The following is a 24,183-nucleotide window of genomic DNA, read 5'->3' as shown; positions in this document are numbered from 1 at the left end:
CTGAAAAATCAAAAACATAATGAAAAATAGCATTAAAAATAGCTCACCCTGGAGGAAGAACTTGCTGGCGTTTAAACGCCAATAAGAAGTATCAAACTGGTGTTTAATGCCAGAAAGAAGCATCAAGCTGGCGTTTAACGCCAGAAACAAGCACCAAGCTGGCGTTTAACGCCAGAAACAAGCATCAACCTGGCGTTAAACGCCAGAAACAGTATTGCATACAAAGGGCATTTTTCACGCCTAATAGGAGCAGGGATGCTAAGTCCTTGACCCCTCTGGATCTGTGGACCCCACAGGATCCCCACTTACCCCACCTCTTCTTCTCTCCTCTTCACACCCTTTTATAACACTCTTCCCCAAAATCACCTCAACCAATCACCTCCATTACTCCTCCAAAACCATCATACAACCCACCTACACCCACCCACTCAAATTCAAACCATCACTCCTTTCTTTTCACACATCATAACCCCCTACAACTCCCCTTGGCCGAACCACTCATACCTCTCCATCTCGTCTATTTTCTTCTTCTTCTACTCCCTCTTCTCTTCTTTTGCTCGAGGACGAGCAAACCTTCTAAGTTTAGTGTGGTAAAAGCGTTGCTTTTTGTTTTTCCATAACCATTTATGACACCTAAGGCCAGAGAAACCTCTAGAAAGAGGAAAGGAAAGGCAAAAGCTTCCACCTCTGAGTCATGGGAGATGGAGAGATTCATCACAAAAGCTCATCACTAAGAAAAGGATTGAGCAAACAAGAGATCATGGACCTCAACAAGAGCTATGAGGAAGGAGCAACAAAGACAAGAAAGAGACATAGAGGAGCTCAAGCACTCCATAGGATCTTCAAGAGGAAGAACTAGCCACCATCACTAAGGTGGACCCGTTCCTTAATCTCCTTGCTATTATTTTTCTGTTTTTCGTTTACTATGCTTTATGTTTATGTTTGTGTCTTATTACCTGATCATTAGTATTTAAGTGTTTATGTCTTAAAGCTATGAATGTCCTATGAATCCATCACCTTTCTTAAATGAAAAATGTTTTAATCACAAAAGAACAAGAAGTACATGATTTCAAATTCATCCTTGAAACTAGTTTAATTATTTTGATGTGGTGACAATACTTTTTGTTTTCTGAATGAATGCTTGAACAGTGCATATGTCTTTTGAAATTGTTGTTTATGAATGTTAAATATGTTGGCTCTTGAAAAAATTATGAAAAGGAGAAATGTTATTGATAATCTGAAAAATCATAAAATTGATTCTTGAAGCAAGAAAAAGCAGTGAATACAGAAGCTTGCGAAAAAAAAGAGAGAAAAGAAAAATGGCAAAAAAAATAGAAAGAGAAAGAGAAAGCAAGCAGAAAAAGCCAAAAGCTCTTTAAACCAAAAGGTAAGAGCAAAAAGCCAATAACCCTTTAAACCAAAAGGCAAGGGTAAAATAAAAAGGATCCAAGGCTTTGAGCATCAGTGGATAGGAGGGCCCAAAGGAATAAAATCCTCACCTAAGCGGCTAAACCAAGCTGTCCCTAACCATGTGCTTGTGGCGTGAAGGTGTCAAGTGAAAACTTGAGACTGAGCGGTTAAAGTCGAGGTCCAAAGCAAAAAAAGAAGAGTGTGCTTAAGAACCCTAGACACCTCTAATTGGGGACTCTAGCAAAGCTGAGTCACAATCTAAAAAGGTTCACCCAGTTATGTGTCTGTGGCATTTATGTATCCGGTGGTAATACTGGAAAACAAAGTGCTTAGGGCCACGGCCAAGACTCATAAAGTAGCTGTGTTCAAGAATCAACATACTGAACTAGGAGAATCAATAACACTATCTGAATTCTGAGTTCCTATAGATGCCAATCATTCTGAACTTCAAGGGATAAAGTGAGATGCCAAAACTGTTCAGAGGCAAAAAGCTACTAGTCCCGCTCATCTGATTGGAGCTAAGTTTCATTGATATTTTGGAATTTATAGCATATTCTCTTCTTTTTATCCTATTTGATTTTCAGTTGCTTGGTGACAAGCAACAATTTAAGTTTGGTGTTGTGATGAGCGGATAATTTATACGCTTTTTGGCATTGTTTTTAGTATGTTTTTAGTATGATTTAGTTAGTTTTTAGTATATTTTTATTAGTTTTTAAATAAAAATTACATTTCTGGACTTTACTATGAATTTGTGTATTTTTCTGTGATTTCAGGTAATTTCTAGCTGAAATTGAGGGACTTGAGCAAAAATCAGATTCAGAGGCTGAAGAAGGACTGCAGATGCTGTTGGATTCTGACCTCCCTGCACTCGAAGTGGATTTTCTTGAGCTAAAGGAGTCCAAATGGCATGCTCTCAATTGCGTTGAAAAGTAGACATCCAGGACTTTCTAGCAATATATAATAGTCCATAGTTTGACCGAGTTTAGATGATGCAAACTGGCGTTCAACGCCAGCTCTCTGCCCTATTCTGGAGTCAAACGCCAGAAACAGGTTGTAAAGTAGAGTTAAACGCCAGAAACATGTTACAAACTGGCGTTCAACTCCAAGGAAGACCTCTACACGTGAAAGCTTCAATGCTCAGCCCAAGTACACACCAAGTGGGCCCGGAAGTGGATTTCTGCATCATTTACTCATTTCTGTAAACCCTAGTTACTAGTTTAGTATAAAAACTACTTTTAGTGATTTATTTCACATCTCTGGAACACATTATGTAACTTTTACATTCTAAGACCTCCATGGGAGGCTGGCCACTCCGCCATGTCTACCCTATTTTCACTTATGTATTTTCAATGGTAGAGTTTCTACACACCATAGATTAAGGTGTGGAGCTCTGTTGTTCCTCATGAATTAATGCAAAGTACTATTGTTTTTCTATTCAATTCAAGCTTATTCCTATTCTAAGATATTCATTCACACCCAAGAACATGATGAATGTGATGATTATGTGACGCTCATCACCATTCTCACTTATGAACGCGTGCCTGACAACCACTTCCATTCTACATGAAGACGAGATAGAATGAGTATCACTTAGGTATCTAATACAGGGGACCGAGTCCGAGATATTAGAGTCTTCGTGGTATAAGCTAGAACTATTGGCGGCCATTCTTGAGATCCGGAAAGTCTAAACCTTATCTGTGGTATTCCGAGTAGGATCTGGGAAGGGATGGCTGTGACGAGCTTCAAACTCGCGTAGTACAGACGCAAAAGGATCACTAGATCCTATTCCAGCATGATCGAGAACCGACAGATGATTAGCCATGCAGTGACAGCGCATTTGGACCATTTTCACTGAAAGGACGGGATGTAGCCATTGACAACGGTGATGCCCAACATACAGCTTTCCATAGAAAGGAGTATAAAGGATTGGATGAAAGTAGTAGGAAAGCAGAGATTCAGAAGGAACTAAGCATCTCCATACGCTTATCTGAAATTCTCACCAATGAATTACATAAGTATCTCTATCTTTATTTTATATTTTATTTATCTTTTAATTATCAAATCTCTATAACCAATTGAATCCGCCTGACTGAGATGTACAAGGTGACCATAGCTTACTTCAAGCCGACAATCTCCGTGGGATCGACCCTTACTCACGTAAGATTTATTACTTGGATGACCCAGTGCACTTGCTGGTTAGTTGTGCGAGGTTGTGACAAAGAACTAAATTTATGAACGTGCGCATAAAGCTTTTGGCGCCATTATCAAGGAATGAACGATCACGATTTCGTGCACCATTCATCTAACCATGGTTAATTTGATGTAATTTCATGAGAATTATCCTATAATTACTTGTATGCTAAGAATGATGAGAATTCTCATGACTTTAGCAAGGCTTTAATGCATGTATTGGTTGATGATAGGTGAAGGAAAGCATGGGAGGAAGTTGAAGAAGGAACATGGAGAAGATGAAAGAGAAGCAACGTTGGTGGCCAAGTTGGACCACCAATGCTGCTTCAAACTTTGAGAGGGAAGCAGAGCAAGGTTCTGCATAATTTTCTGGTGCCCATGTTGGAGAAAACGTTGTCAATCCAACGTTACCCCCAACGTTATGAATAAATAAGCTTTCTGGAGATTTTGAAAATCTATAATGACGCGCACGCGTGTTGTACGCGTACGCGAGGATTGGAAATTCTGACAATCCATGCGCACGCGTTGCTGACGCGCACGCGTGGATGGGTAACGTTGGACCCCAAACGCTACCTCAAACGTTGGTGGACAACGTGCGTGAATTTAATCCCAAACTTCTGAATTTGACAAAGCGCAGCGACGCATACGCGTCTATGGCGCGTACGCGTGGGCCTAATTTTTGAGAATCCACACGCACGCGTGGATAGGCCAACGTTGGAGAGAACGTTGCCAGTCCAACGCTGAGGACAATGCTCTTCTACATGTTTTAAAACTAGAAATGGGATTTTTGCATCCACGCGCACGCGTGCAGCACGCGCACGTGTGGATGCGCATTCTGACCCCAAGGGCGCAAACGCGCAAGGCACGCGTACGCGTGGGTAGGAGAACGTTGGCACTCCAATGTTGAGTCAAACGCCAATGACAGCAAGTATATCTGGTTTTTAAAAAAGGCGTTTGAGTCAACGTTGGCCATCAAACGTTGACTCCAACTTGAGCACCAGAACTTTGCAATTCAAACAGAACTTTTCTCAACAGCAAGGAAAACCAATTGGAGCAACTTCAACCCAATTCCATCAAGGCCAAAAGCCCAATTCAGAGATTGAAGATCAATGGAAGAAAGTGTATAAATAGCTTATAATTTAAGATAGGGAGAACTTTTGGACTTTACTTTTTACTTTTTGGCCAGTTTTAATTTTCTCCAATGTATCTTTCAATTCCAATTTCCATTTTAAGAGCTATGAACAACTAAACCCCTTTCATTGGGTTAGGGAGCTCTGTGTAATTCAATGGATCAATATTAGTTTTCATTCATCTTCTTCTTTCTTTCCTCTTGATTTTGCTAGAAAGCTTTCGTTCTTCATCCTATTGGATAATTGTCTTGGGAAAGAAGCTATTCATAATTGGATCTCCTCTGAACCTTGGAAGAGGAATGAGGAGATCATGCTAGAATTGCTTTCTCACATTGGATTAGGTTGGGGTTTGGATGGATATAGTGACATGTAATCCTACCAATACTTTGATCTATGAATTTGTGTGGTAGAATCAGTGACCGATCTTCATCGCTTTCCATGAGCACTTAAATCAAGAAATTGGGCAATTGTTCATACTTAGAAAGATTAGATTGCCAAGGAATTGGGATCTAATCACCTAAGATTGCCAAGGAGATCAATGAATGCATTGATTGAGGAAGAGATGAAAATGAACTTGATCCGGAGAATTATCACATCTCCTGACCCCAATGAATCTCCTACTCTGATCTTACCCATTCTCTTACATTCTGCTCTTTAATTTCATGCTTAATCCCCATTCCCATTTAATTTCATGTAATTTAAGCTTCTGTCATTTAATTTCTTGCAATTTAAGTTTCCCACCAATTTTACTTTCTGCAATCTCAATTCAATTATGATTTTGCTCAACTAGAACAACTCTCCAATTAACATTGATCAACCAACCAATCCCTGTGGGATTTAACCTCACTCTACAGTGAGTTTTTACTTGATGACAATCCGGTACACTTGCCGGCAGAAAATTGTTGAGAGACAGTTTTCGAGTGAATCATGTTTATGGCGCCGTTGCCGGGGATTGGTTTTGTATTGACAATTATTAAATTGGAGGTTAACTAGATTGAGCACTTTTCTTTTCGTTTGATTAATTGAATTTTAATTTCAGTTGTTCATTTTTGTTCTCTGCAATTTTTAGTTATTTCTCTTGAATTTCTCTTTACTTCTTTACTTTCCAGCAAAACTAACCCACTAACTCATTAACTATTTGATTAATTACCTCAATTGCTCTAACCACACTTTTTCATTAATTGTGAATCTTTCACTTGCTTGTTGCTACTTGTTGTGCTACTTGTATCACAGGTAGAAGAGAGGTTTCAACCTCTTTTGACAGTGAACCGGAAAGAACCTTCCTGCAATTTAGGAGGGAAGCAAGAGGAAAGAAGGCTGTTGGTGCAGAAGAAGAGGAGGAAGACTTGGATATAATCATGGAGAAAGATATGGAAAACCATCATGAAGAAAAGGTGAACAATCATGCCAGAAGAGGTGTAGCCAACCCTGCTGGACAAGAGAGGAGAGTTCTGGGATCATACATCAATCCAAACGCAGGAAACTGTGGTAGTAGCACTCAAAAGCCAACTATCCATGCTAATAATTTGAATTGAAGCCTCAGCTCATAACTCTTGTGCAAAACAACTGTTCTTTTGGAGGAAGTGCCCAAGATGACCCTAATGAGCATCTCACTAAATTCCAAAGGATATGTGACACCGTTAAATCTAATGGTGTTCATCCTGACACCTATAGATTGCTACTGTTTCCATTCTCTTTAAGAGACAAAGAATCAAAGTGGCTAGAATCATTTCCCAAGGAAAGCTTGACAACCTGGGAGGATGTAGTGAATAGAGTCTTAACAAGATTCTACCCTCCACAAAAAGTAAATAGGCTTAGAACTGAAGTGCAGACATTCAGACACTAGGATGGTGAGACTATTTATGAAGCCTGGGAGAGATTCAAGGATTTGACAAGGACATGCCCCCTGATATGTTTAATGAGTGGGTGTAACTTCATATCTTTTATGAAGAGTTGAATTGTGAATCAAAGAAAGCTATAGACCACTCATCTGGAGGTTCCCTTAACAAGAAGAAAACCATTGAAGAAGCCATTGATGTTATAGAGACAGTGGCTGACAATGAGTATTTTTATACCTCAGACAGAAGCAACAACAGGGGAGTCCTGGAATTAAACCATATGGATGCAATCCTAGCCCGGAATAAAATGATCGCCAAGCAACTGGCTGAATTGACCAAGCAAATAGAGAAGAATTAGGCTGCAGCCATCCACACTCAACCATCACCTCAAGGAGAGTTGGAAACAGAAGAAGGAGTTAACTGGGAGGAAGCTAATTACCTTGGAAATTCATCTAGGCAAGCTCATGATCCATATTCCAAAACTTATAACTCTGGTTGGAGGAACCACCCAAACTTTAGGTGGGGAACCAACAAAACCAAGGCCAAGACCACAGACCCCATAATCCAAACCAGTATAACAACTCTACTCACCAACACTCTAACCAAAAACCATACCAGACCACACAAAACACTTATTCACAGCCACCATACCAAAGCCACAATAACCACTCTCAACACCCCAATTTCAACCAACCATCACCACATGATGATGACAGAATGGCCAAAATGGAAGCTATGCTTGCAAATCTTTGCAAGGAGTCTGAAGACTTAAAAAAATTTAGGAAAGAAGTGAGAGGTAGTATAAAAAGCCGAGGGGAGGTTATTAAGAATCTTGAATATCAGGTAGGACATCTTTCACAGCAAACTCCGAAGTCCACTGATAGTTTCCCAAGTGATACTGAGAAAAATCCAAGAGGGAAACTGAAGAAGGTGAGATGGGAAGAGTGTAAGGCAGTTACTCTTGCAAATGAAGAAATCCTGGAAGAAGATACCAGCAAACCAACAGAGCACAGCCAAGGAAGTTCCCAGAGCAACTTAGAGAAAAAGGAACAAGGAACTGGATCTATACAAAGAAAAGAATCAACAAGGAAGGAAATTCCGAAACCTTATGTGCCAAAGGCACCATTTTCTCAGAGACTCAGGGGAGGTGAGAAAGAAAGGTCATATTCAAGATTTCTAGATATGTTTGCATCTCTCAGTGTTAACATCCCCTTTATCAAAACTCTCCAATAGATGCCTACATACATCAAGTGCATGATAGAGCTGCTGACCAAGAAAGAAACCTTAAAAGGGGGACAAACAGTGATAATGAACAAGGAATGTAGTGCCCTCATCAAGAAGGATGTACTCCTGAAGAAAAACGATTCAGGGAGCTTTCATATTCCCTGTTCTATAGGAGACACAAAAATTGACAGAGGATTTTGTGATCTAGGAGCTAGCATAAATGTGATGCCTCTATCTCTTATGAAGAAGTTGCAAATCAATGAGCTAAGATCCACAGATGTAATCATCCAACTGGCTGATAAAACTCAGAAGCAAGCCGAAGGAGTGGTCGAGAATGTATTGGTCAAAGTGGGAAACTACTTCCTTCCCACTGACTTTGTTGTCCTGGACATGGAAGAAAGTTACATCCACCTCATTATTCTGGGGAGACCATTTCTAGCCACTGCTAGAGTACTCATCTATGAAGCACGGATACTTCGCTGAGTTTTACTAGCCTTTTTCTTTGTTTTTAATAGGTACTATGCACTTTCTTGAGTTATAAGTAAGCAATTGGGTTAGAAATTCATGTATGTCTAGATTCATCTAACCATGGTTAATTTGATGCAATTTTATAAGAATTATGCTATAATTACTTGTATGCTAAGAATGACGAGAATTCTCATTACTTTAGCAATGCTTTGATGCATGTATTGGTTGATGATAGGTGAAGGAAAGCATGGGAGGAAGTTGAAGAAGGAACATGGAGAAGATGAAGGAGAAGCAACGTTGGTGGCCAAGTTGGACCACCAACGATGCTTCAAACGTTGAGAGAGAAGCAGAGCAAGGTTCTGCATAATTTGCTGGTGCCCACGTTGGAGGGAATGTTGGCAACCCAACGTTACCCCCAACGATGTGAATAAATAAGCTTTCTGGAGATTTTGAAAATCTATAGCGACGCGCACGCGTGCTGTATGCTACGCGTGGATTGGAAATTCTGACAATCCACGCGCACGCATGGATGGATAACGTTGAACCCCAAACGCTACCTCAAACGTTGGTGGCCAACATGCGTGAATTTGATCCTAAACTTCTGAATTTGACAAAGCTCAGCGACGCATACGCATCTATGGCGCGTATGCATGGGCCTAACTTTTGAGAATCCACGCGCACGCGTACGGCACGCGCACGCGTTGATAGGCCAACGTTGGAGAGAACGTTGCCGTGGGCACGCGTGGATGCGCATTCTGACCCCAAGGGCGCAAACGCGCAAGGCACGCGTATGCGTGGGTAGGAGAACATTGGCACTCCAACGTTGAGTCAAACACTAATGACAGCAAGTATATCTGGTTTTTAAGAAAGGCGTTTGAGTCAACGTTGGCCATCAAACATTGACTCCAACTTGAGCACCAGAACTTTGCAATTCAAACAGAACTCTTCTCAATAGTAAGGGAAACCAATTGGAGCAACTTCAACCCAATTCCATCAAGGCCAAAAGCCCAATTCAGAGATTGAAGATCAATGGAAGAAAGTGTATAAATAGCTTAGAATTTAAGATAGGGAGAACTTTTGGACTTTACTTTTTACTTTTCGGCCAGTTTTGATTTTCTCCAATGTATCTTTCAATTCCAATTTCCTTTTTAAGAGCTATGAACAACTAAACCCCTTTCATTGGGTTAGAGAGCTATGTGTAATTCAATGGCTCAATATTAGTTTTCATTCATCTTCTTCTTTCTTTTCTCTTAATTTTGCTAGAAAGCTTTCGTTCTTCATCCTATTGGATAGTTGTCTTGGGAAAGAAGCTATTCATAATTGGATGTCCTCTGAACCTTGGAAGAAGAATGAGGAGATTATGCTAGAATTGCTTTCTCACATTGGATTAGGTTGGGGTTTGGATGGATATAGTGACATGTAATCCTACCAATACTTTGATCTATGAATTTGTGTGGTAAAATCAGTGACCGATCTTCATCTCTTCCCATGAGCACTTAAATCAAGGAATTGGGTAATTTTTCATGCTTAGAGAGATTAGATTGCGAAGGAATTGGGATCTAATCACCTAATATTGCCAAGGAGATCAATGAATGCATTGATTGAGGAAGAGATGAAAATGAACTTGATCCGGAGAATTATCACATCTCCTGACCCCAATGAATCCCCTACTCTGATCTTACCCATTCTCTTACATTCTACTTTTTAATTTCATGCTTAATCCCCATTCCCATTTAATTTCATGCAATTTAAGCTTCTGTCATTTAATTTCTTACAATTTAAGTTTTCCACCAATTTTACTTTCTACAATCTCAATTCAATTCTGATTTCTCTCAACTAGAATAATTCTCCAATTAACATTGATCAACCAACCAATCCCTTTGGGATTCGACCTCACTCTACAGTGAGTTTTTACTTGACGACAATCCGGTACACTTGCCAGTAGGAAATTGTTGAGAGACAGTTTTCGAGTGGATCAGAGATCGCGTCCACTGCCGTCTCCTGCGTCGGTCCATCGTCGTCATCCATCCCTGGCATCATCTGCAATGAATGCTTGGTGTCTACTGTCCTTCACCTCCTTCTCTGTGTTGGTCTGCTCTTCTTTGTTCTGTTTGGAGGTCTTCTGTGCCATTTGTTCGTCCAAGCCGTCGCCGTCCCTCGCGGTGCTTCGCCTCGCCTGACGTCACTGCGCCGCATAGAGCCGAGCCTTGTAGTGCCTGGCCTCCCATCCCCACATTGTGCTTATGCTCGATCTCCCTGTACTCGAAGTGTTTGTAAACAAGTGACAAAAAAAGCCTCTTTTTTCAGCTTTAAAACTTGATGTTTATCAGTCTATGCTCCCAATTCGCACCCTTTCTCACTTCACGTTACAAAATTCTCTTAAGTAACCTTTTCAATTTTGCATCTTTAGGGTTTTAAATTTCACTGCAATGTGCCTAATTCTCTTTCGTGTATTCTATTTTCTGGATAAATGGTGAAATTTGAGCATGAAAAACTGAATCAAGGGTTTAGGATTTTCAATTTTTGTTCTTTTGTGGTAATTTCCCTGCTGGTTCTACCCCAGTTGCTGCTGGTAATGCAATTGTTGTTTTTGGGAAAGATGCCATTGGTGATTCCTCTCAAAATGATGAAGATGCCAAGAATCCTCCTGGGTATGCGAATTCATGTCACTAATTCTATATAGATTATTACAATTAAATGATGTGGATTAGGATTGTAGTTGTGGTTAAAACTTTTGTATGCCTCAATTAGATAAAGATATTTTGTTACTTTTGAATTGTTCTAAGACTTGGTTGCTTTTGTTTATCTTCTCCCCTGGTACAATGTAATGGTTTTAAAAGCGCACTTGAATGCCATTGTTAACTTCATTGAGGTAAGATTATTCATTATTTTATCATAATGGTTTCAATACATCCATGGTTATTGAAATGCTGTATATCTGAGATTATATGTTATATAGGTGTTACATGTAAAAGCTGCAAATAGAAATGTGTTAAATATAGTTATGCATTCCTTATTTTTAATGATGGGTATATGGAGGTGTATATGGAAGTACTCGAAGAACTCCAAAGAGATGAATGGATCTCACAAAGATGATTTTACTCCAACTTCTTTTGTTTTGAAAGCAGGATACCATGCTTTGATTAAAGTTTTTGGTGAAAAGGACTATCTTGTTGGGACACCTAATGAACTCAAGTCTGCTCTTTCAGAATCTTTCTTGGCTTGGAAATCGGCCGTTATCAATGTTATTGTTAATCTTATACTAGTTCAGAGTGTGGGAGGCTACAACACAAGAACTGATTTCTATATCATCTGTATTGCACTGAAAACTACATTTTCTATGATTTTCATTTTTAGACTTTAAATTTCAATAATACAAATTACATAGTCTTGTGATTTTTTATGGTGTACCATGATATGATAAAGACACAAACTATATTCCATAAATCCACATAAATGTAAAATGTTACATGATCATAATGAATACTTGAATGATGGAAACTGAATTTTACATATACTGATTACTACTATTTCTGTTTCATTTTATCCTTTCCTTTTTGTTGTATGTTCTTAAGATAAGGTATTTTGAAAATAAAAAAAAGAAGGTATTTTTGGTACAATTTGTATATAAATAAGCAAAAGAATGATAGTGACAAAATAAAAAGGACTATAGGAATACCTTCATGTCGTAAAATCATTAAATAGGAATTATAGGAATATCTTTCATTGAATATTTATAGTTTCACCGAATTTTCAATTAGGTCCCTGATACGCGGGAAATTGCCTCTCAACAAATTTCCTTTTGGCAAGTGCACCGGATTGTCGTCAAGTAAAAACTCACTATAGAGTGAGGTCGAATCTCACAGGGATTGGTAGATCGAGCAATTATAATTGGAGAATTATACTAGTTGAACTAAATCCAAATTTGGGTTGGGATTACAGAAAGTAAAATTAGTGGGAAACTTAAATTGCAAGAAATTAAAGGAACAGAAAATTAAATGGCTAGAAATTAAATGACAGAAGCTTAAATTGCAAGAAATTAAAAAGGGGAATGGGGAATTAAGCATGAAATTAAAGATTACAGAAAGTAAACAGAATGGGTAAGATCAAAGATGGGAAATTCATTGGGTTCAGGAGATGTATAATTCTCCGGATCAAATTCGTTTTCATCTCTTCCGCAATCAATGCATTCATTGATCTCCTTGGCAATCTTAAGTGATTGGATCCTAATTCCTTGGCTCATCAATCTCTCTAAGCATGAACAATTGCCCAATTCCTTGATTTAAGTGCTCATGAGAAGAGATGAAGTTTGGTCACTAATTATACCACAGAAATTCATAGATCAAAGTATTGGTAGGATTACATGTCACTATATCCATCCAAACCCCAATCTAATCCAATGTGAAAAAGCAATTCTAGCATGATCTCCTCATTCCTCTTCCAAGGTTCTGAGGAGATCCAATTATGAATAGCTTCTTTCCCAAGATAACTATCCAATTAAATAAAGAATGAAAGCTTTCTAGTAAAATCAAGAGAAAAGAAAGAAGAAGATGAATGAAAACTAGTATTGATCCATTGAATTTACACAAAGCTCCCTAACCCAATGAAAGGGGTTTAGTTGTTCATAGCTCTCACAATGCAAATTGGAATTGAAAGATACATTCTAGAAATTAACAAACAGAGAATCAAAAAATAAAATGTAAAAGTGCCCAGTAAAGTAACCAAAAACCCCTTCTAACTTAAATTCTAAGCTATTTATACACTTTCTTCCATTGATCTTCAAGCTCTCAATTGGGCTTTTGGCCTTGATGGAATTGGGTTGAAAATGGCTCCAATTGGTTTCCTTTGGTGTTGAGAAGATATCTGTGTGAATTTTGAATCCTGATGCTCCACGTTTGAGGGCCAACGTTGACTCAAACGCCTTTCAGAAGAAAACCAGAGAAAGCCATATATTTTGCTTTCAATGGCGTTTGACTCAACGTTGGAAGGCCAACGTTCCGCTTATTCAAGCGTATGAGTGCTTTGCGCGTCCGCGCAAAAGGGTCAAAATTGCTCATCCACGCGTATGCGTGCTTTGTGCGTGCACGTGGATATAGAGATTTCATTTTGCAGTTTCAAAACCAAGCAGGGGACGTTGGCTTCAGGGTTGGACCTCCAACGTTCCCTCTAACATTGGCATTTTCGTGCGTGCGCGTACTCCACGCTTACGCGTGCATTGCCTTTTTTTCCATCCACGCGTACGCGTCATTAACGCGTACACGTCGATTTACTTTTTTCAAATATGAATTCTGGGCTGAGCATCACGGACGTTGGAGGCTAGCGTTTGAGGCAACATTGGACTCCAACGTTCGTGTAATGACGCGTACGCGTGACGCACGCGTACACGTGGATGGTCGATTTTGCCATTCCACGTGTGCGCGTGATTCACGCTTGCGCGCGGGTATGAAAATTTTGCTTTTTCACGTGTATGCGCCATTGACGCGTACGCGTCACTCAAAAATCCTTCAGCCCCAGAATTGATCATTTTCTCCCAATATTGGGGTTAACGTTGGACCCCCAATGCTACTTCCAACGTGAGCATCAGCAATGTTTAAAGAGAAGTTCTCTGTTTCTCTTCCAACGTTGCTTCCTCTTCATCCTTTCCATGCTCCTTCTTCAACCTTCCTCCATGCCTTCCTTCACCTATCATCAACCAATAAATGCATCAAAGCCTTGCTAAAGTCATGAGAATTCTTATCATTCTTAGCATACAAGTAATCATAGCATAAATCATCATGAAATTGTGTCAAATTACTCATGGTTGAATGAATCTAGGCATACATGAATTTCTACCCAATTTGCTTACTTATAGCTCAAGAAAGTGCATAAAACCTATTAAAAACAAGGAAAAAGGATAGTGAAACTAGCCTAAGATGCCCTGGCATCAGTCCCTATATTTTTTTCCTTTTCAATTGGGTCCCTAAGGGTATACAAGTAATTTCACAATTTACTAACATTTTTTAACGTTCAACGTTAACAGGGACTTAATTAAAAAAAGTTAAAGTACAAGGACCCAATTGAAAAGAAAAAAGTATAGGGACCTAATTGAAAATTCGGTAAAACTAAAGGGACCTGCAAAGTAATTAAACCAAATAAAAATAAATACATAATAATATCATACAATATTCTTTAAATAATAAAAATTGTTTTTAAACAAAATATATTTATAATGAACTAAAAGTATTAAATTGATCATATTTTTAAATATTCATATATCTCACACTAAATTAAACATATTCATATCAAAATATACATATGTAATATTTAGACAAATCACTACTGAATTTATATATCTTTGCTAAATTCTTTTTAATAGTTATTTAAAATTCACTTCCACGCTCTGACTCATCTTTTGTATTACTGAAAGCTCTGACAAACTATCCAAAAGTTGTGAATACTCAGAGAGAACTTGAAATGCCTATAAAATAATGAAATATAAAAAAAATGACATCAGAGGTGGTGGATAAAGTCCATGATCAAACATTTGATCTAAGTTGGGACTAATTATATGCAATCGATCTCCATATTAAAATGTATATAAGAACCTACTTATTTAAAACTCATTAATTATAGAAATAGGATTCAAATATTATCTGGTCAACCAACAAACTAGTCACTTATTTATACAAGAATCATCCAATACCCAGGAAAATTAACAACCGATAAATCCAAAATAAGATATGTGAGTGGACAATAGAAGAGAAATATAAAACAATATTTATGTCATACATGGTTGATGTACTACAAGTATGTAATTTGAGGAGCATTAGCAATATTATTTGTATTTTCTGTCATATTGTATTCAAATTCTTCAACTATTTTTTTAATTTCTTCTTCAACTCTTTGATCTCTAACTTGTTTTCTTTGTCGTTAAAGAGTTCTTTCAATCTTAGGATCATAGTGAAGAGGTTCTTTATCCCTGTTATTTTGCATAGACAAAAACAATAAGAATATCAAATTAAAATTCCCTCCTTCACAGTGATGAAGGAAAATACCCAAGAGGGGAAGAGGGAGAATAAACAAATAACAGTAAATAACTAAAAGCTAAAAAAAGTCTATTCTGGATAATCAAATGATTGGTAGTTTGTTAACCACTATTAATCTTCGGCAATGATGCCAAAAACTTGATGGAAATTTTACAACCTACAAACTACTGTCGTATCAAGTAATACCACAGGAGTGGGTTATTATTCCTATGAGGATTAACGGATTAAGCAAGTAATGGTCAATTGATTATTCTAGCCAGACAATCAAAATTAAGAGTTTCAATAGTGAATAGCATAAAAACAGAAAATTTGAACAGAAGCAAACTAAAATTGGTTAAGAAAATAAGATGATAAAGATAGTTAAGGTGTCAGAGATATTCATTCTTTAGGAAAATAATCCTTATGTCTATTTAGATGAGATATGCAAAGATCCATCACGACGAATCATAAATAATCAAATTCCAATTCTTTGGCAATTTAATTTCTCTTTAATCTAATTAATTTCCTTAGTCAATCACTTAAGAAAACGAGGGACAATTCTGATTCAATTTCAAGTAAGATTCAAAAGTAGTCCGTAGGTTGAATTATATATCACATATTCAAGCTAGTCCTAAACAAATGAAACTCATAAAGTGTTGTACATTCTTTGAAACTATTCCTAGTGAAATTAAAAAGTAGTGAGAAAGAGTTTTCAAGTTAATTCAAATATTAATTTTTTCCAAAACAATATTTAGAATCCAAGGAGGAGTTAGAATGTTTCCCAACAATTTTAAATCTTTAGACTTTAGGAATGAAGAACGAAAACTCAATCATGAAAGAAATCAAAGCATAACCCTCATATAAAATAGAACACTTAGATTAATAATCCATAAAAAAATGAACAGAACTCCTAACCAAGGTAGCAAAAATCGAGATTTTATATAGAATCGGAAAATTAATTAAAAATTGTAGAACGTAAAATCGTAAAACGGAACGTAAGATTCTACCAATTATAGAAATTTATCAATATCAATTATAAGAGTAATATAATATGATAAAATTAAATAATTTAAATAAAAATGAGAATTTAAATTTGTCAAATGTATCATAAATAATAACATAATGATAAAATAAAGATAAAGTAGCATAAATATATAATAAAATGTAACATTTGTAAAGTTCAAAAATAAAAATATAAACTAACCACAAGTCTGAAATTCAAAATAACAATATGTAACATCACAAATATAAAATAGATAACATAACATCATACTAAAAAATATAAAGACTAAAGTAGTTTATTAAAGTTATGATCATCATGTTCTCCAACATTTTGATTTTCATTAGGAGAAAAGTTGAGAAGCTCATTGAAAGCATCATCATCAAGAAGAGGAATCTCCAAATCAATCAAAGGACCCCCATCTTTACCTCTATGTTCTTGAGGGGCTAAGTTTACACCATTTTGTGTGTCAAATTCTTCCATATTTTCCATCATATTTTCATCTTCCACAATCCATTCTTCATCTGAATCCAAGTCTTCAAGGCTATAATCAGCAGTATTTCTTGATGGCTTCTTTCTTGCCAATCTTGAATTGGTCATCACAAAAACAACATCATTCATTGTGCTTGTCTTCAAACGATTTCTTCTTTTCGTGTGAACCTAATAATATCAAAATTTACAAGTATTTATTTAATATATTAACATATGCTAATTAAAAAATAGAATTGAATAATTAACTAATTCTATAGTTTAGAAAATAAATTCCTAAGTTAATATCAAATTAAAAGTTTACCATCTCAAAAGCACTCTAATTGCGCTCACATCCTGATGAACTACAAGTCAAACTCATGACATGGATAGCAAACTTTTGAAGTTCTGGATGTTCATCCCCATAAGAATCCCACCATTGTGAGGGTGTTTTGGTTTTGAGAGCATTCTTGGCTACATCTCTACCAAAAAATTTAGCCTTACTCTTGAAATCTTCAAGTTGACTATCAATAATTGTAATGAGTGCAGGATCTCCCACAAGTATATCCAAACAATCATAAAGTCCTTTTTTAACATCATACTCAACCTTAAAATTAGGACTATAATGAATTTGTGGATTCAAATAATAGCCTGCAGCATGCAAAGGCCTAAAGAGTTGCTTGTCCCATCTTGCATCAATAATATCCCACAAAAGTTTATAACTAAAGAAAAACATACAAATAATGAATTAGACAATTAGTTAATTAGTAAATAATTAAATGATAAAACTGAGAGAAAAATGTTTACTTATTACTAGTTTTATTACTTTAGTTCAACACTTTGAAAAGCATCTTTAATCTTTTCTTTAGCACGATCAATTTCAGAATACATATATCCCATAGCTGCCTTACCCTCTGAATCCACTATACGAAGCACATGAAGAAGAGGATAAGCACCTCTCAAGCAATGGATAATTTTTCCCCAAAATGTTTTATCCAAAACAATATTTTCAATGTTTTTCCCATCTCTTGTCTTTGAGCACTTGCTTTCCTTCCATTCATCCGAGATGAACATTCTAATTATTGGATTCTTCTTCTCATTAAGACTACCCAAAGTAAGGTAGGACGTAGCAAACCACGTCATACCTGGTCTCACCAAATCTCTTCCTTTGGTGTGCTGTTGTAAAAGGGAAATTAGAGAAGTCCTAGAATATATGTAAGTAGTTAGCTTTCTTCCTTTGGCAATGGTGTCTTTGTGAAGATCTAGCTTCTTCTCAAAATCTTCAAGCATCAAATCAATGCAATGAGTGGCACAAGGAGTTCAATAAAGATTCTTTCTCTTTTCCATCAACATTTGTCCTGCCTTTTTGTAGTTAGCTGCATTATCAGTTACAACTTGAACCACATTCTCTTCTCCCACTTCCTCTACAACTTCATCAATCATCTTGAATATCTTTTCAGCTGTTTTGCATATATCAGAAGCATTAATGGATTTCAAGAAAACAGTTCCCTTAGGACTATTCACAAGAAAGTTGAGAATAGTTCTCCTTCTTTTATCTGTCCAACCATCTGTCATAATAGTGCATCCAGTTTTCTTCCATTCAGCTTTATGTTCTTCTAATGTTAGTTTGGTTGACTCTACCTTCTTCTTCAATAATTTTCCTCTTAACTCATCATAAGAAGGTGGCTTGAATCCTAATCCATGGCGGGCAACCTTCTCAAACATGTTATGGTATTCTTCAGACCTTGCAACATTAAAGGGAATAGCATTATTGTAGATGAACGAAGCAATTTCATCACACGCCTCTTCCCTTAAACCCTTCTTAAAAATTGAGTTGATTGTTGTTTGAGTGCTCACACCCCTTTTCTTAAAGAGACTTGCTGGTGTCTGTATTTCTTTTCCCCTTCTCTTCTCACCAAGTAAGGCATCCTCTTCTTCTTCTACTCCTTCATCTTTACTTTGTATCTTTTCTTCAAATTCTCTTGTCTTCTTAACTAAATTTTTTTGTAAACCAACAACAATATCAAACATATCCTTTTTAACCTCATCAGAAACACCCATGCAAGGTTCAACATCTTTTTTTGTTCCTGCCAAATGATGTTTCAACCTATACACTCCTCCTGTCACCACCTTATCACAATACTTGTATTTTATTTTTTTGGCATCTCCATCAACCGAAATTCCATGCTTCCAAGCTTTGTCACTCCTATTTCCTGCAGTATTTTTAGCGATCTTCTTGGATGCACAACCACGATCAGTTTCAACTCCAGTATTATTTTCACCATTATCCGCATTTGAAGCCATATTAAACCTAAACAAATAGAAGTACATAATTTATAATCTATGGAATCTAAAATGAGAACACAGTAGTAATAGATTCACATTATTTTTAAAAGAAAATTCTGTAGTCCATATCAACTTCACTACACTAAAATAAATAAACTTATAAACAAATATATAATTAACTATGTAAGCATTTAGGTTGTAGGTAGCAATTAAAAAACTTAACTAGCAAAGCTTTAAGAACCAAAAAATTAAATGAAAAATAAGGTTCCTAAATCCCAATCCAATTATGTTTCGTTGACATTTTCTACTTTTATTATATTTGAGCACAGTACTATATATGTATTATATTGGTACTCCTTATTTATATTGGAATCTTTGAAATACAAAATTAAGAATGAGAGAGATGTTAACATTTTCTACTTTTCTTATATTTGAGCACAGTACTATATATGACATATGTATTATATTGGTACTCCTTATTTATATTGGAATCTTTGAAATACAAAATTTAGAATGAGAGAGATTTTGGTAAGATATATCACTACTCACGTTCATTAATCACTGTCATGTTTTTATTTTATCCTTAAACTATTAACAAAACAAAAGGCATAACAATCACTAATTGTAAATTTGTAATGATGATAAATCACTAAATATGTTATTAATTTATTATGTACTTACCGGATAAGATTGCACAAGGTACCGCAGGTCCGCAGCGCACAAGCACAGAACAGAGATGAATCATGCAGAGGCCACCACACTCATGGAGTCAGTCTCATAAAGCTGTGTTGACAAGAACTGAGAAGACAACAAGCTAACAATAGTAGAAGAAAAGTGTAAAATCGTTGAATAAAAACCTCAAAAAAATACAGAATACCATGGGTCAATGAGAGATTGAGAGTAGTGGAAGAGTGGGAGAGACTAGAGAGTCAGAATTCAAAAAGAAGGGCAGAGATAAGTAACCGTTTAGGAAGTGCAACAGAAATCGAAGAGTTTTTAGTGGGATTCGGGTTGGGACAGCCGGGTCGTCTCAAACCCGCAAATCCTCTTCTTCTGGATTTCCTTTCCTTTGACGCGGTAGAGACGGCACAATTGCACGATTTCACGATCTTCCACGGCGATTCCATGAATTCCAGCTTCACCAGGCGCGGAAGTAGAAATGAGAACGGGGATGACCTGCGAACTCGTAACATCGTCCGTTCATACGAGTAAAGACGCGATTTTTGCTACCTTGCTCCTAACCTTAACCAAGGAGATTAGTGCCTCATGCTAAACTTTAAAACAAAACATAGGTATAAAATGGCCAAAGGTCTGATCCCGGATGATCCTTTCCCAAGTTCTTTAAGAACCTTATATACTAAACTTAAAACAAAACCTAATCATTAAATTCAAACTAATTCAAAATCAAATCAAATCTTCTGCATTAAATCTTTAACTTTGCGTCTTCCGGTTCAAGGCTTGGAGTGTTGCAAAAAGTGACTTGTGGATGCTGGGCCTTTGGCTTGTGAAATACGACTTCATTCCATGTAAAACGTAAACGTTCTTCCCCTGGGGGCAGCTCTCATTTGGCGTGTAAAATGCCACATTTTTTGGCCTCCTGGAGCATGCTTTTTGGCCCTAGACCCGATGAAACCTATACATTTTCGGGCCACGATTATACCAGGTGAAAACCGGGCCGATAACATTACATTACCTTGATACCTTCTTATAAGCTAGTATGTGAAAATATCTAAATTTCCAAGACTCCAACCATTGTTTGACATGGTAAAATTCACTTAGAAAAATATAACAAGAACCAACTCTTCTCTAAAATTAAAGCATAACCATAATCAATATTAATATTGTCTAATAACACCAAATATTTAAATCAATATAAATAACACAATATTATGCATTAGTCTAAAATCTTATGACTTATAGTCTTATAATAACTAATAACATAAAATATTAAGATTTACAATACTTAAATTCCACATAAAAATAGTCATCATCCATCACTAATAACACAAAATATTAATTATGTATGATGACCGGGCCACTAGGCCGACTTCGGGTGACCCGAGCCATGGCCTGGACCCGACCCGAAATAATGACCGGATCTATTTTTGAGACCTTTACCTGACCCTAGACCCGGTGAAATCACACCAAAATAGCCCCTAAAGTGTTCGGGGCCGGGCCGGGCCAAGCACACCCTTAGACATGCCCTGCATTTTGTGTATTGCATGCCCACTGTTTTGCACGAACATCATGGACTATTATATATCATTGGAAAAATCTAGATGTTGGTTTTCTAACACTGCCAAAATCACTTCATTTGGACTTCTGTTGTAATAGCCCATAATTTTAAAAATATAAATATAAATAAGTTATAATTTATTTTATAAGTTGGTGTTTCTTATTTTAAAAATTATTTTATTATAAGTAATTAAATTAATTTTATAACTATTTGAGTTCAATTAAATTTAAATTCTTATATATATTTTTATTATGATAAAATATTTTACATAATTAAAATTATAATTTTATTAATTTATAAATAATAAAAATTATATATATATATATATATATATATATTAATTTAAGTAATTGATATTTTTAATTTAAAAACAAAGTTTAATTAATAATATTATTATCGAGTTCGATATCCACCGATATGAGTAAATATCGATACTTCTCGGTGAATGTAGCTTTGCTAATGCTTCACCATATATCTTTTATTGTTATGTTGCTAATATAATTTATTAGTAACTCATATATATTATTAGTTGTGTTTTAATATATGCAGCTTTTATAATTATCTGTTTAAGATATTTATAACTTGAATCGCTGGCTCAGCAACTTAAGAATGCAACACTTGGCCCTTTAGTGACATTGAACCCTCCTTAATATACATTATCATCATTAACCATTAATCTTCTTCATTTTCAAAGAAGCCATGAAAGGAAAAAAAAGAGAAAGACCGAGAGAGATTTTCATGGAAACATAAACTTTCGGCATTCGATTTTTTGAGATCTGTAATTCTAATAAAAAATCTAATCTGATAAAAGTATTCGTATCTTCTTCTTTTTCACATTGACGTTACTTTTGTTCGGTAGAAGTTGATGGTGACATAGCTTCCCTTCTCCTCAAGTTCGGCCGATTGGAGTTCTAGGAGGCACGGATGATTTCTGACATTTTCTTCTTCAGCAGCTCGGTCAGAAAGCTTCTTCGGAGCTTCTATTGTTTTGATTTCATACGGAGGTAGGTTTGATAATTTTATAATAATTAAATATGAATTTGACAAATGAATGTTGGTTGCATTGATTATTGTTTGTGTTTGATTAAGTTTATGTTAAATTTTGTTGAATTATTGTTGTTGCTTGTGAATTGTGGTTCGACCAAGAAGAACAGCCCAGCTGGAGTTATTTTGATGATTTTCGGGCTGTTGAGAGCAAGAATTATTCATTAAAATTAATGAGGTTTGATGGCCGAGAGATTAAATGAAAAGCAGTGAAAAATCGGTAATAGTAAAGCTTGAAAACGGACTTAAAACTCAAGCTGAAAACTTGAAGAATTTTGAAAATGGGGTTCAATATTTTGGTAAAGTTTTAATCAGGAAAATAAAATTTATATTTGAAATTAAAATAGTAATTTAACAAAAATTGAAGTTAGTTTTGTAATTATATACGTTTTGTGGTATTTTGGGTAATAAATAAAGTACAGGGGCAACATGGATACTTTTATAAATGTTCAGGGTTACTTTTATAAACACTGAGATAAGTGAGGTTTCAAATATAATTTTATAAAAATATTGGGTTAGAAGTGAATTATTTAAAAGTTTGAAGTTTAAAACATAGGTAATAAGAGTTTAGGACTAAAAGCTTTACGAAGCTAAGTTTTTAAGAAAAGATATAAATATTATTTGTTTATCATTTAAATTATTCTATTTATATTATTGTTAATATTTTATTACAAATATTAATTAGTAGAGATATTATTAATATTATTATAAGTCAGAGAAGAGTAAACAGGGTGATTGTAAAAGCTTTAGAGAACACAGACTTAATTAAAATACTTTATAATTCTTTTCCATATGACACTTAGGAAAATGTGAGGTAATAATATGAAGATAAATTATATTATAGAATTATAGGAAAGAAAAGAAAAGGAAAAAAATATTAAAGAACCTCTGCCATAGGAGAACAGAGAGCAAATATTAAAAGAATCTAAAGAACCTCTGCCATAAGAAAGAAGAAAACGGGAGTAAAAGAATGTATTAACTAAAGGGATATCTGCCACAGGAGAGCAGAAGGCAAAGATAAAGAAAAAGCTTTAAAAGACTGTCTGCCACGGGAGAGCATATGCAACCTTGTTTGGGCCTTAGTGCCAAATGTATAGTAGGGACGCCCACACACTGAGAACTGTTTTCCAGATGTAAGCATATTGAAATACACTTAAAAGTCACACTGTATGCGGCTTGGCCATAAGACTTATATGCACACTGTATGTATTTGGAAAGCTATATCTGGGACTTTTACCAGGGTAATGTTGGCAGCGGGTAGCCAACCGACACATGAGCTCATGGCTTGCAATAGGAATAGACATGCATCATGCTTGTTTGTGCATATTTATTTGTGGGTGTGTTTCCTGTGATTGTGGGTGTGCTAAATGGCTATTCAAATTCTGTGTTCTATAATTGTTGAATTGGATTGTCCCTTGTTGACTGTTATTGCTAAGCAAGTATATCTAAAATGAACTAAACTTCTAACCTCGATCCTACTAAGAACTCCCCAATTCTTACCCCTATTTCACCCCTTTCAGCTACAGGTACGAAGGTTTAGTGCGGAGCTACAGAAGCATAGAAGATTATATTCATGATTTGAGTTGTTCGAATTTATTTTTCCCTCATCGTTTATTGTTTTTAGTTTTTAGAGGGGTAGGATTTATTTTTGAAAATCTTGAAATAAGTCTATGTATAAGAAGCTATCTGAATTTATACTTTTGTGGTTAAGTAATTTAAAATAAAGTCTCCTTTGGATTTCTTAATTAAAGTATCAGTCGTATTTATGAAGGCTCAATATTAAATGAAGATAGTATAGAATAAAAAGGTTTAGAGGTACGTTACACCTAGGCTTTTAGTACGATCATGAGGTGCTAAAAATTAGGGTGTTACATCCGTAGCTCAA

At 36.0% G+C, this 24,183-nt stretch overlaps 1 protein-coding gene and 1 non-coding gene across 2 annotated transcripts; both read right to left on the bottom strand.

The window, feature by feature from the left end:
- Positions 1-6,540: 6,540 nt before the first annotated feature.
- LOC112780432 (small nucleolar RNA R71) lies at positions 6,541-6,643 on the bottom strand. Its single transcript, XR_003191270.1, has one exon. It is a non-coding gene; the product is annotated as a small nucleolar RNA R71 (small nucleolar RNA).
- Positions 6,644-17,072: 10,429 nt separating this feature from the next.
- LOC112778666 (uncharacterized) lies at positions 17,073-17,875 on the bottom strand. Its single transcript, XM_029295765.1, has 2 exons — positions 17,559-17,875; positions 17,073-17,454 (listed from the first exon to the last, which is right to left on the bottom strand). The coding sequence occupies exons 1-2, from the start codon at positions 17,873-17,875 to the stop codon at positions 17,073-17,075; spliced, it is 699 nt and encodes a 232-aa protein (XP_029151598.1).
- Between the last annotated feature and the right edge of the window lie 6,308 nt (positions 17,876-24,183).

The sequence above is a fragment of the Arachis hypogaea genome, chromosome 19 (assembly GCF_003086295.3).
Source record: "Arachis hypogaea cultivar Tifrunner chromosome 19, arahy.Tifrunner.gnm2.J5K5, whole genome shotgun sequence".
NCBI lineage: Eukaryota > Viridiplantae > Streptophyta > Magnoliopsida > Fabales > Fabaceae > Arachis > Arachis hypogaea.
Note: the sequence above shows the minus strand (reverse complement) of the source record. Positions and strands in the feature narration are given on the sequence as shown.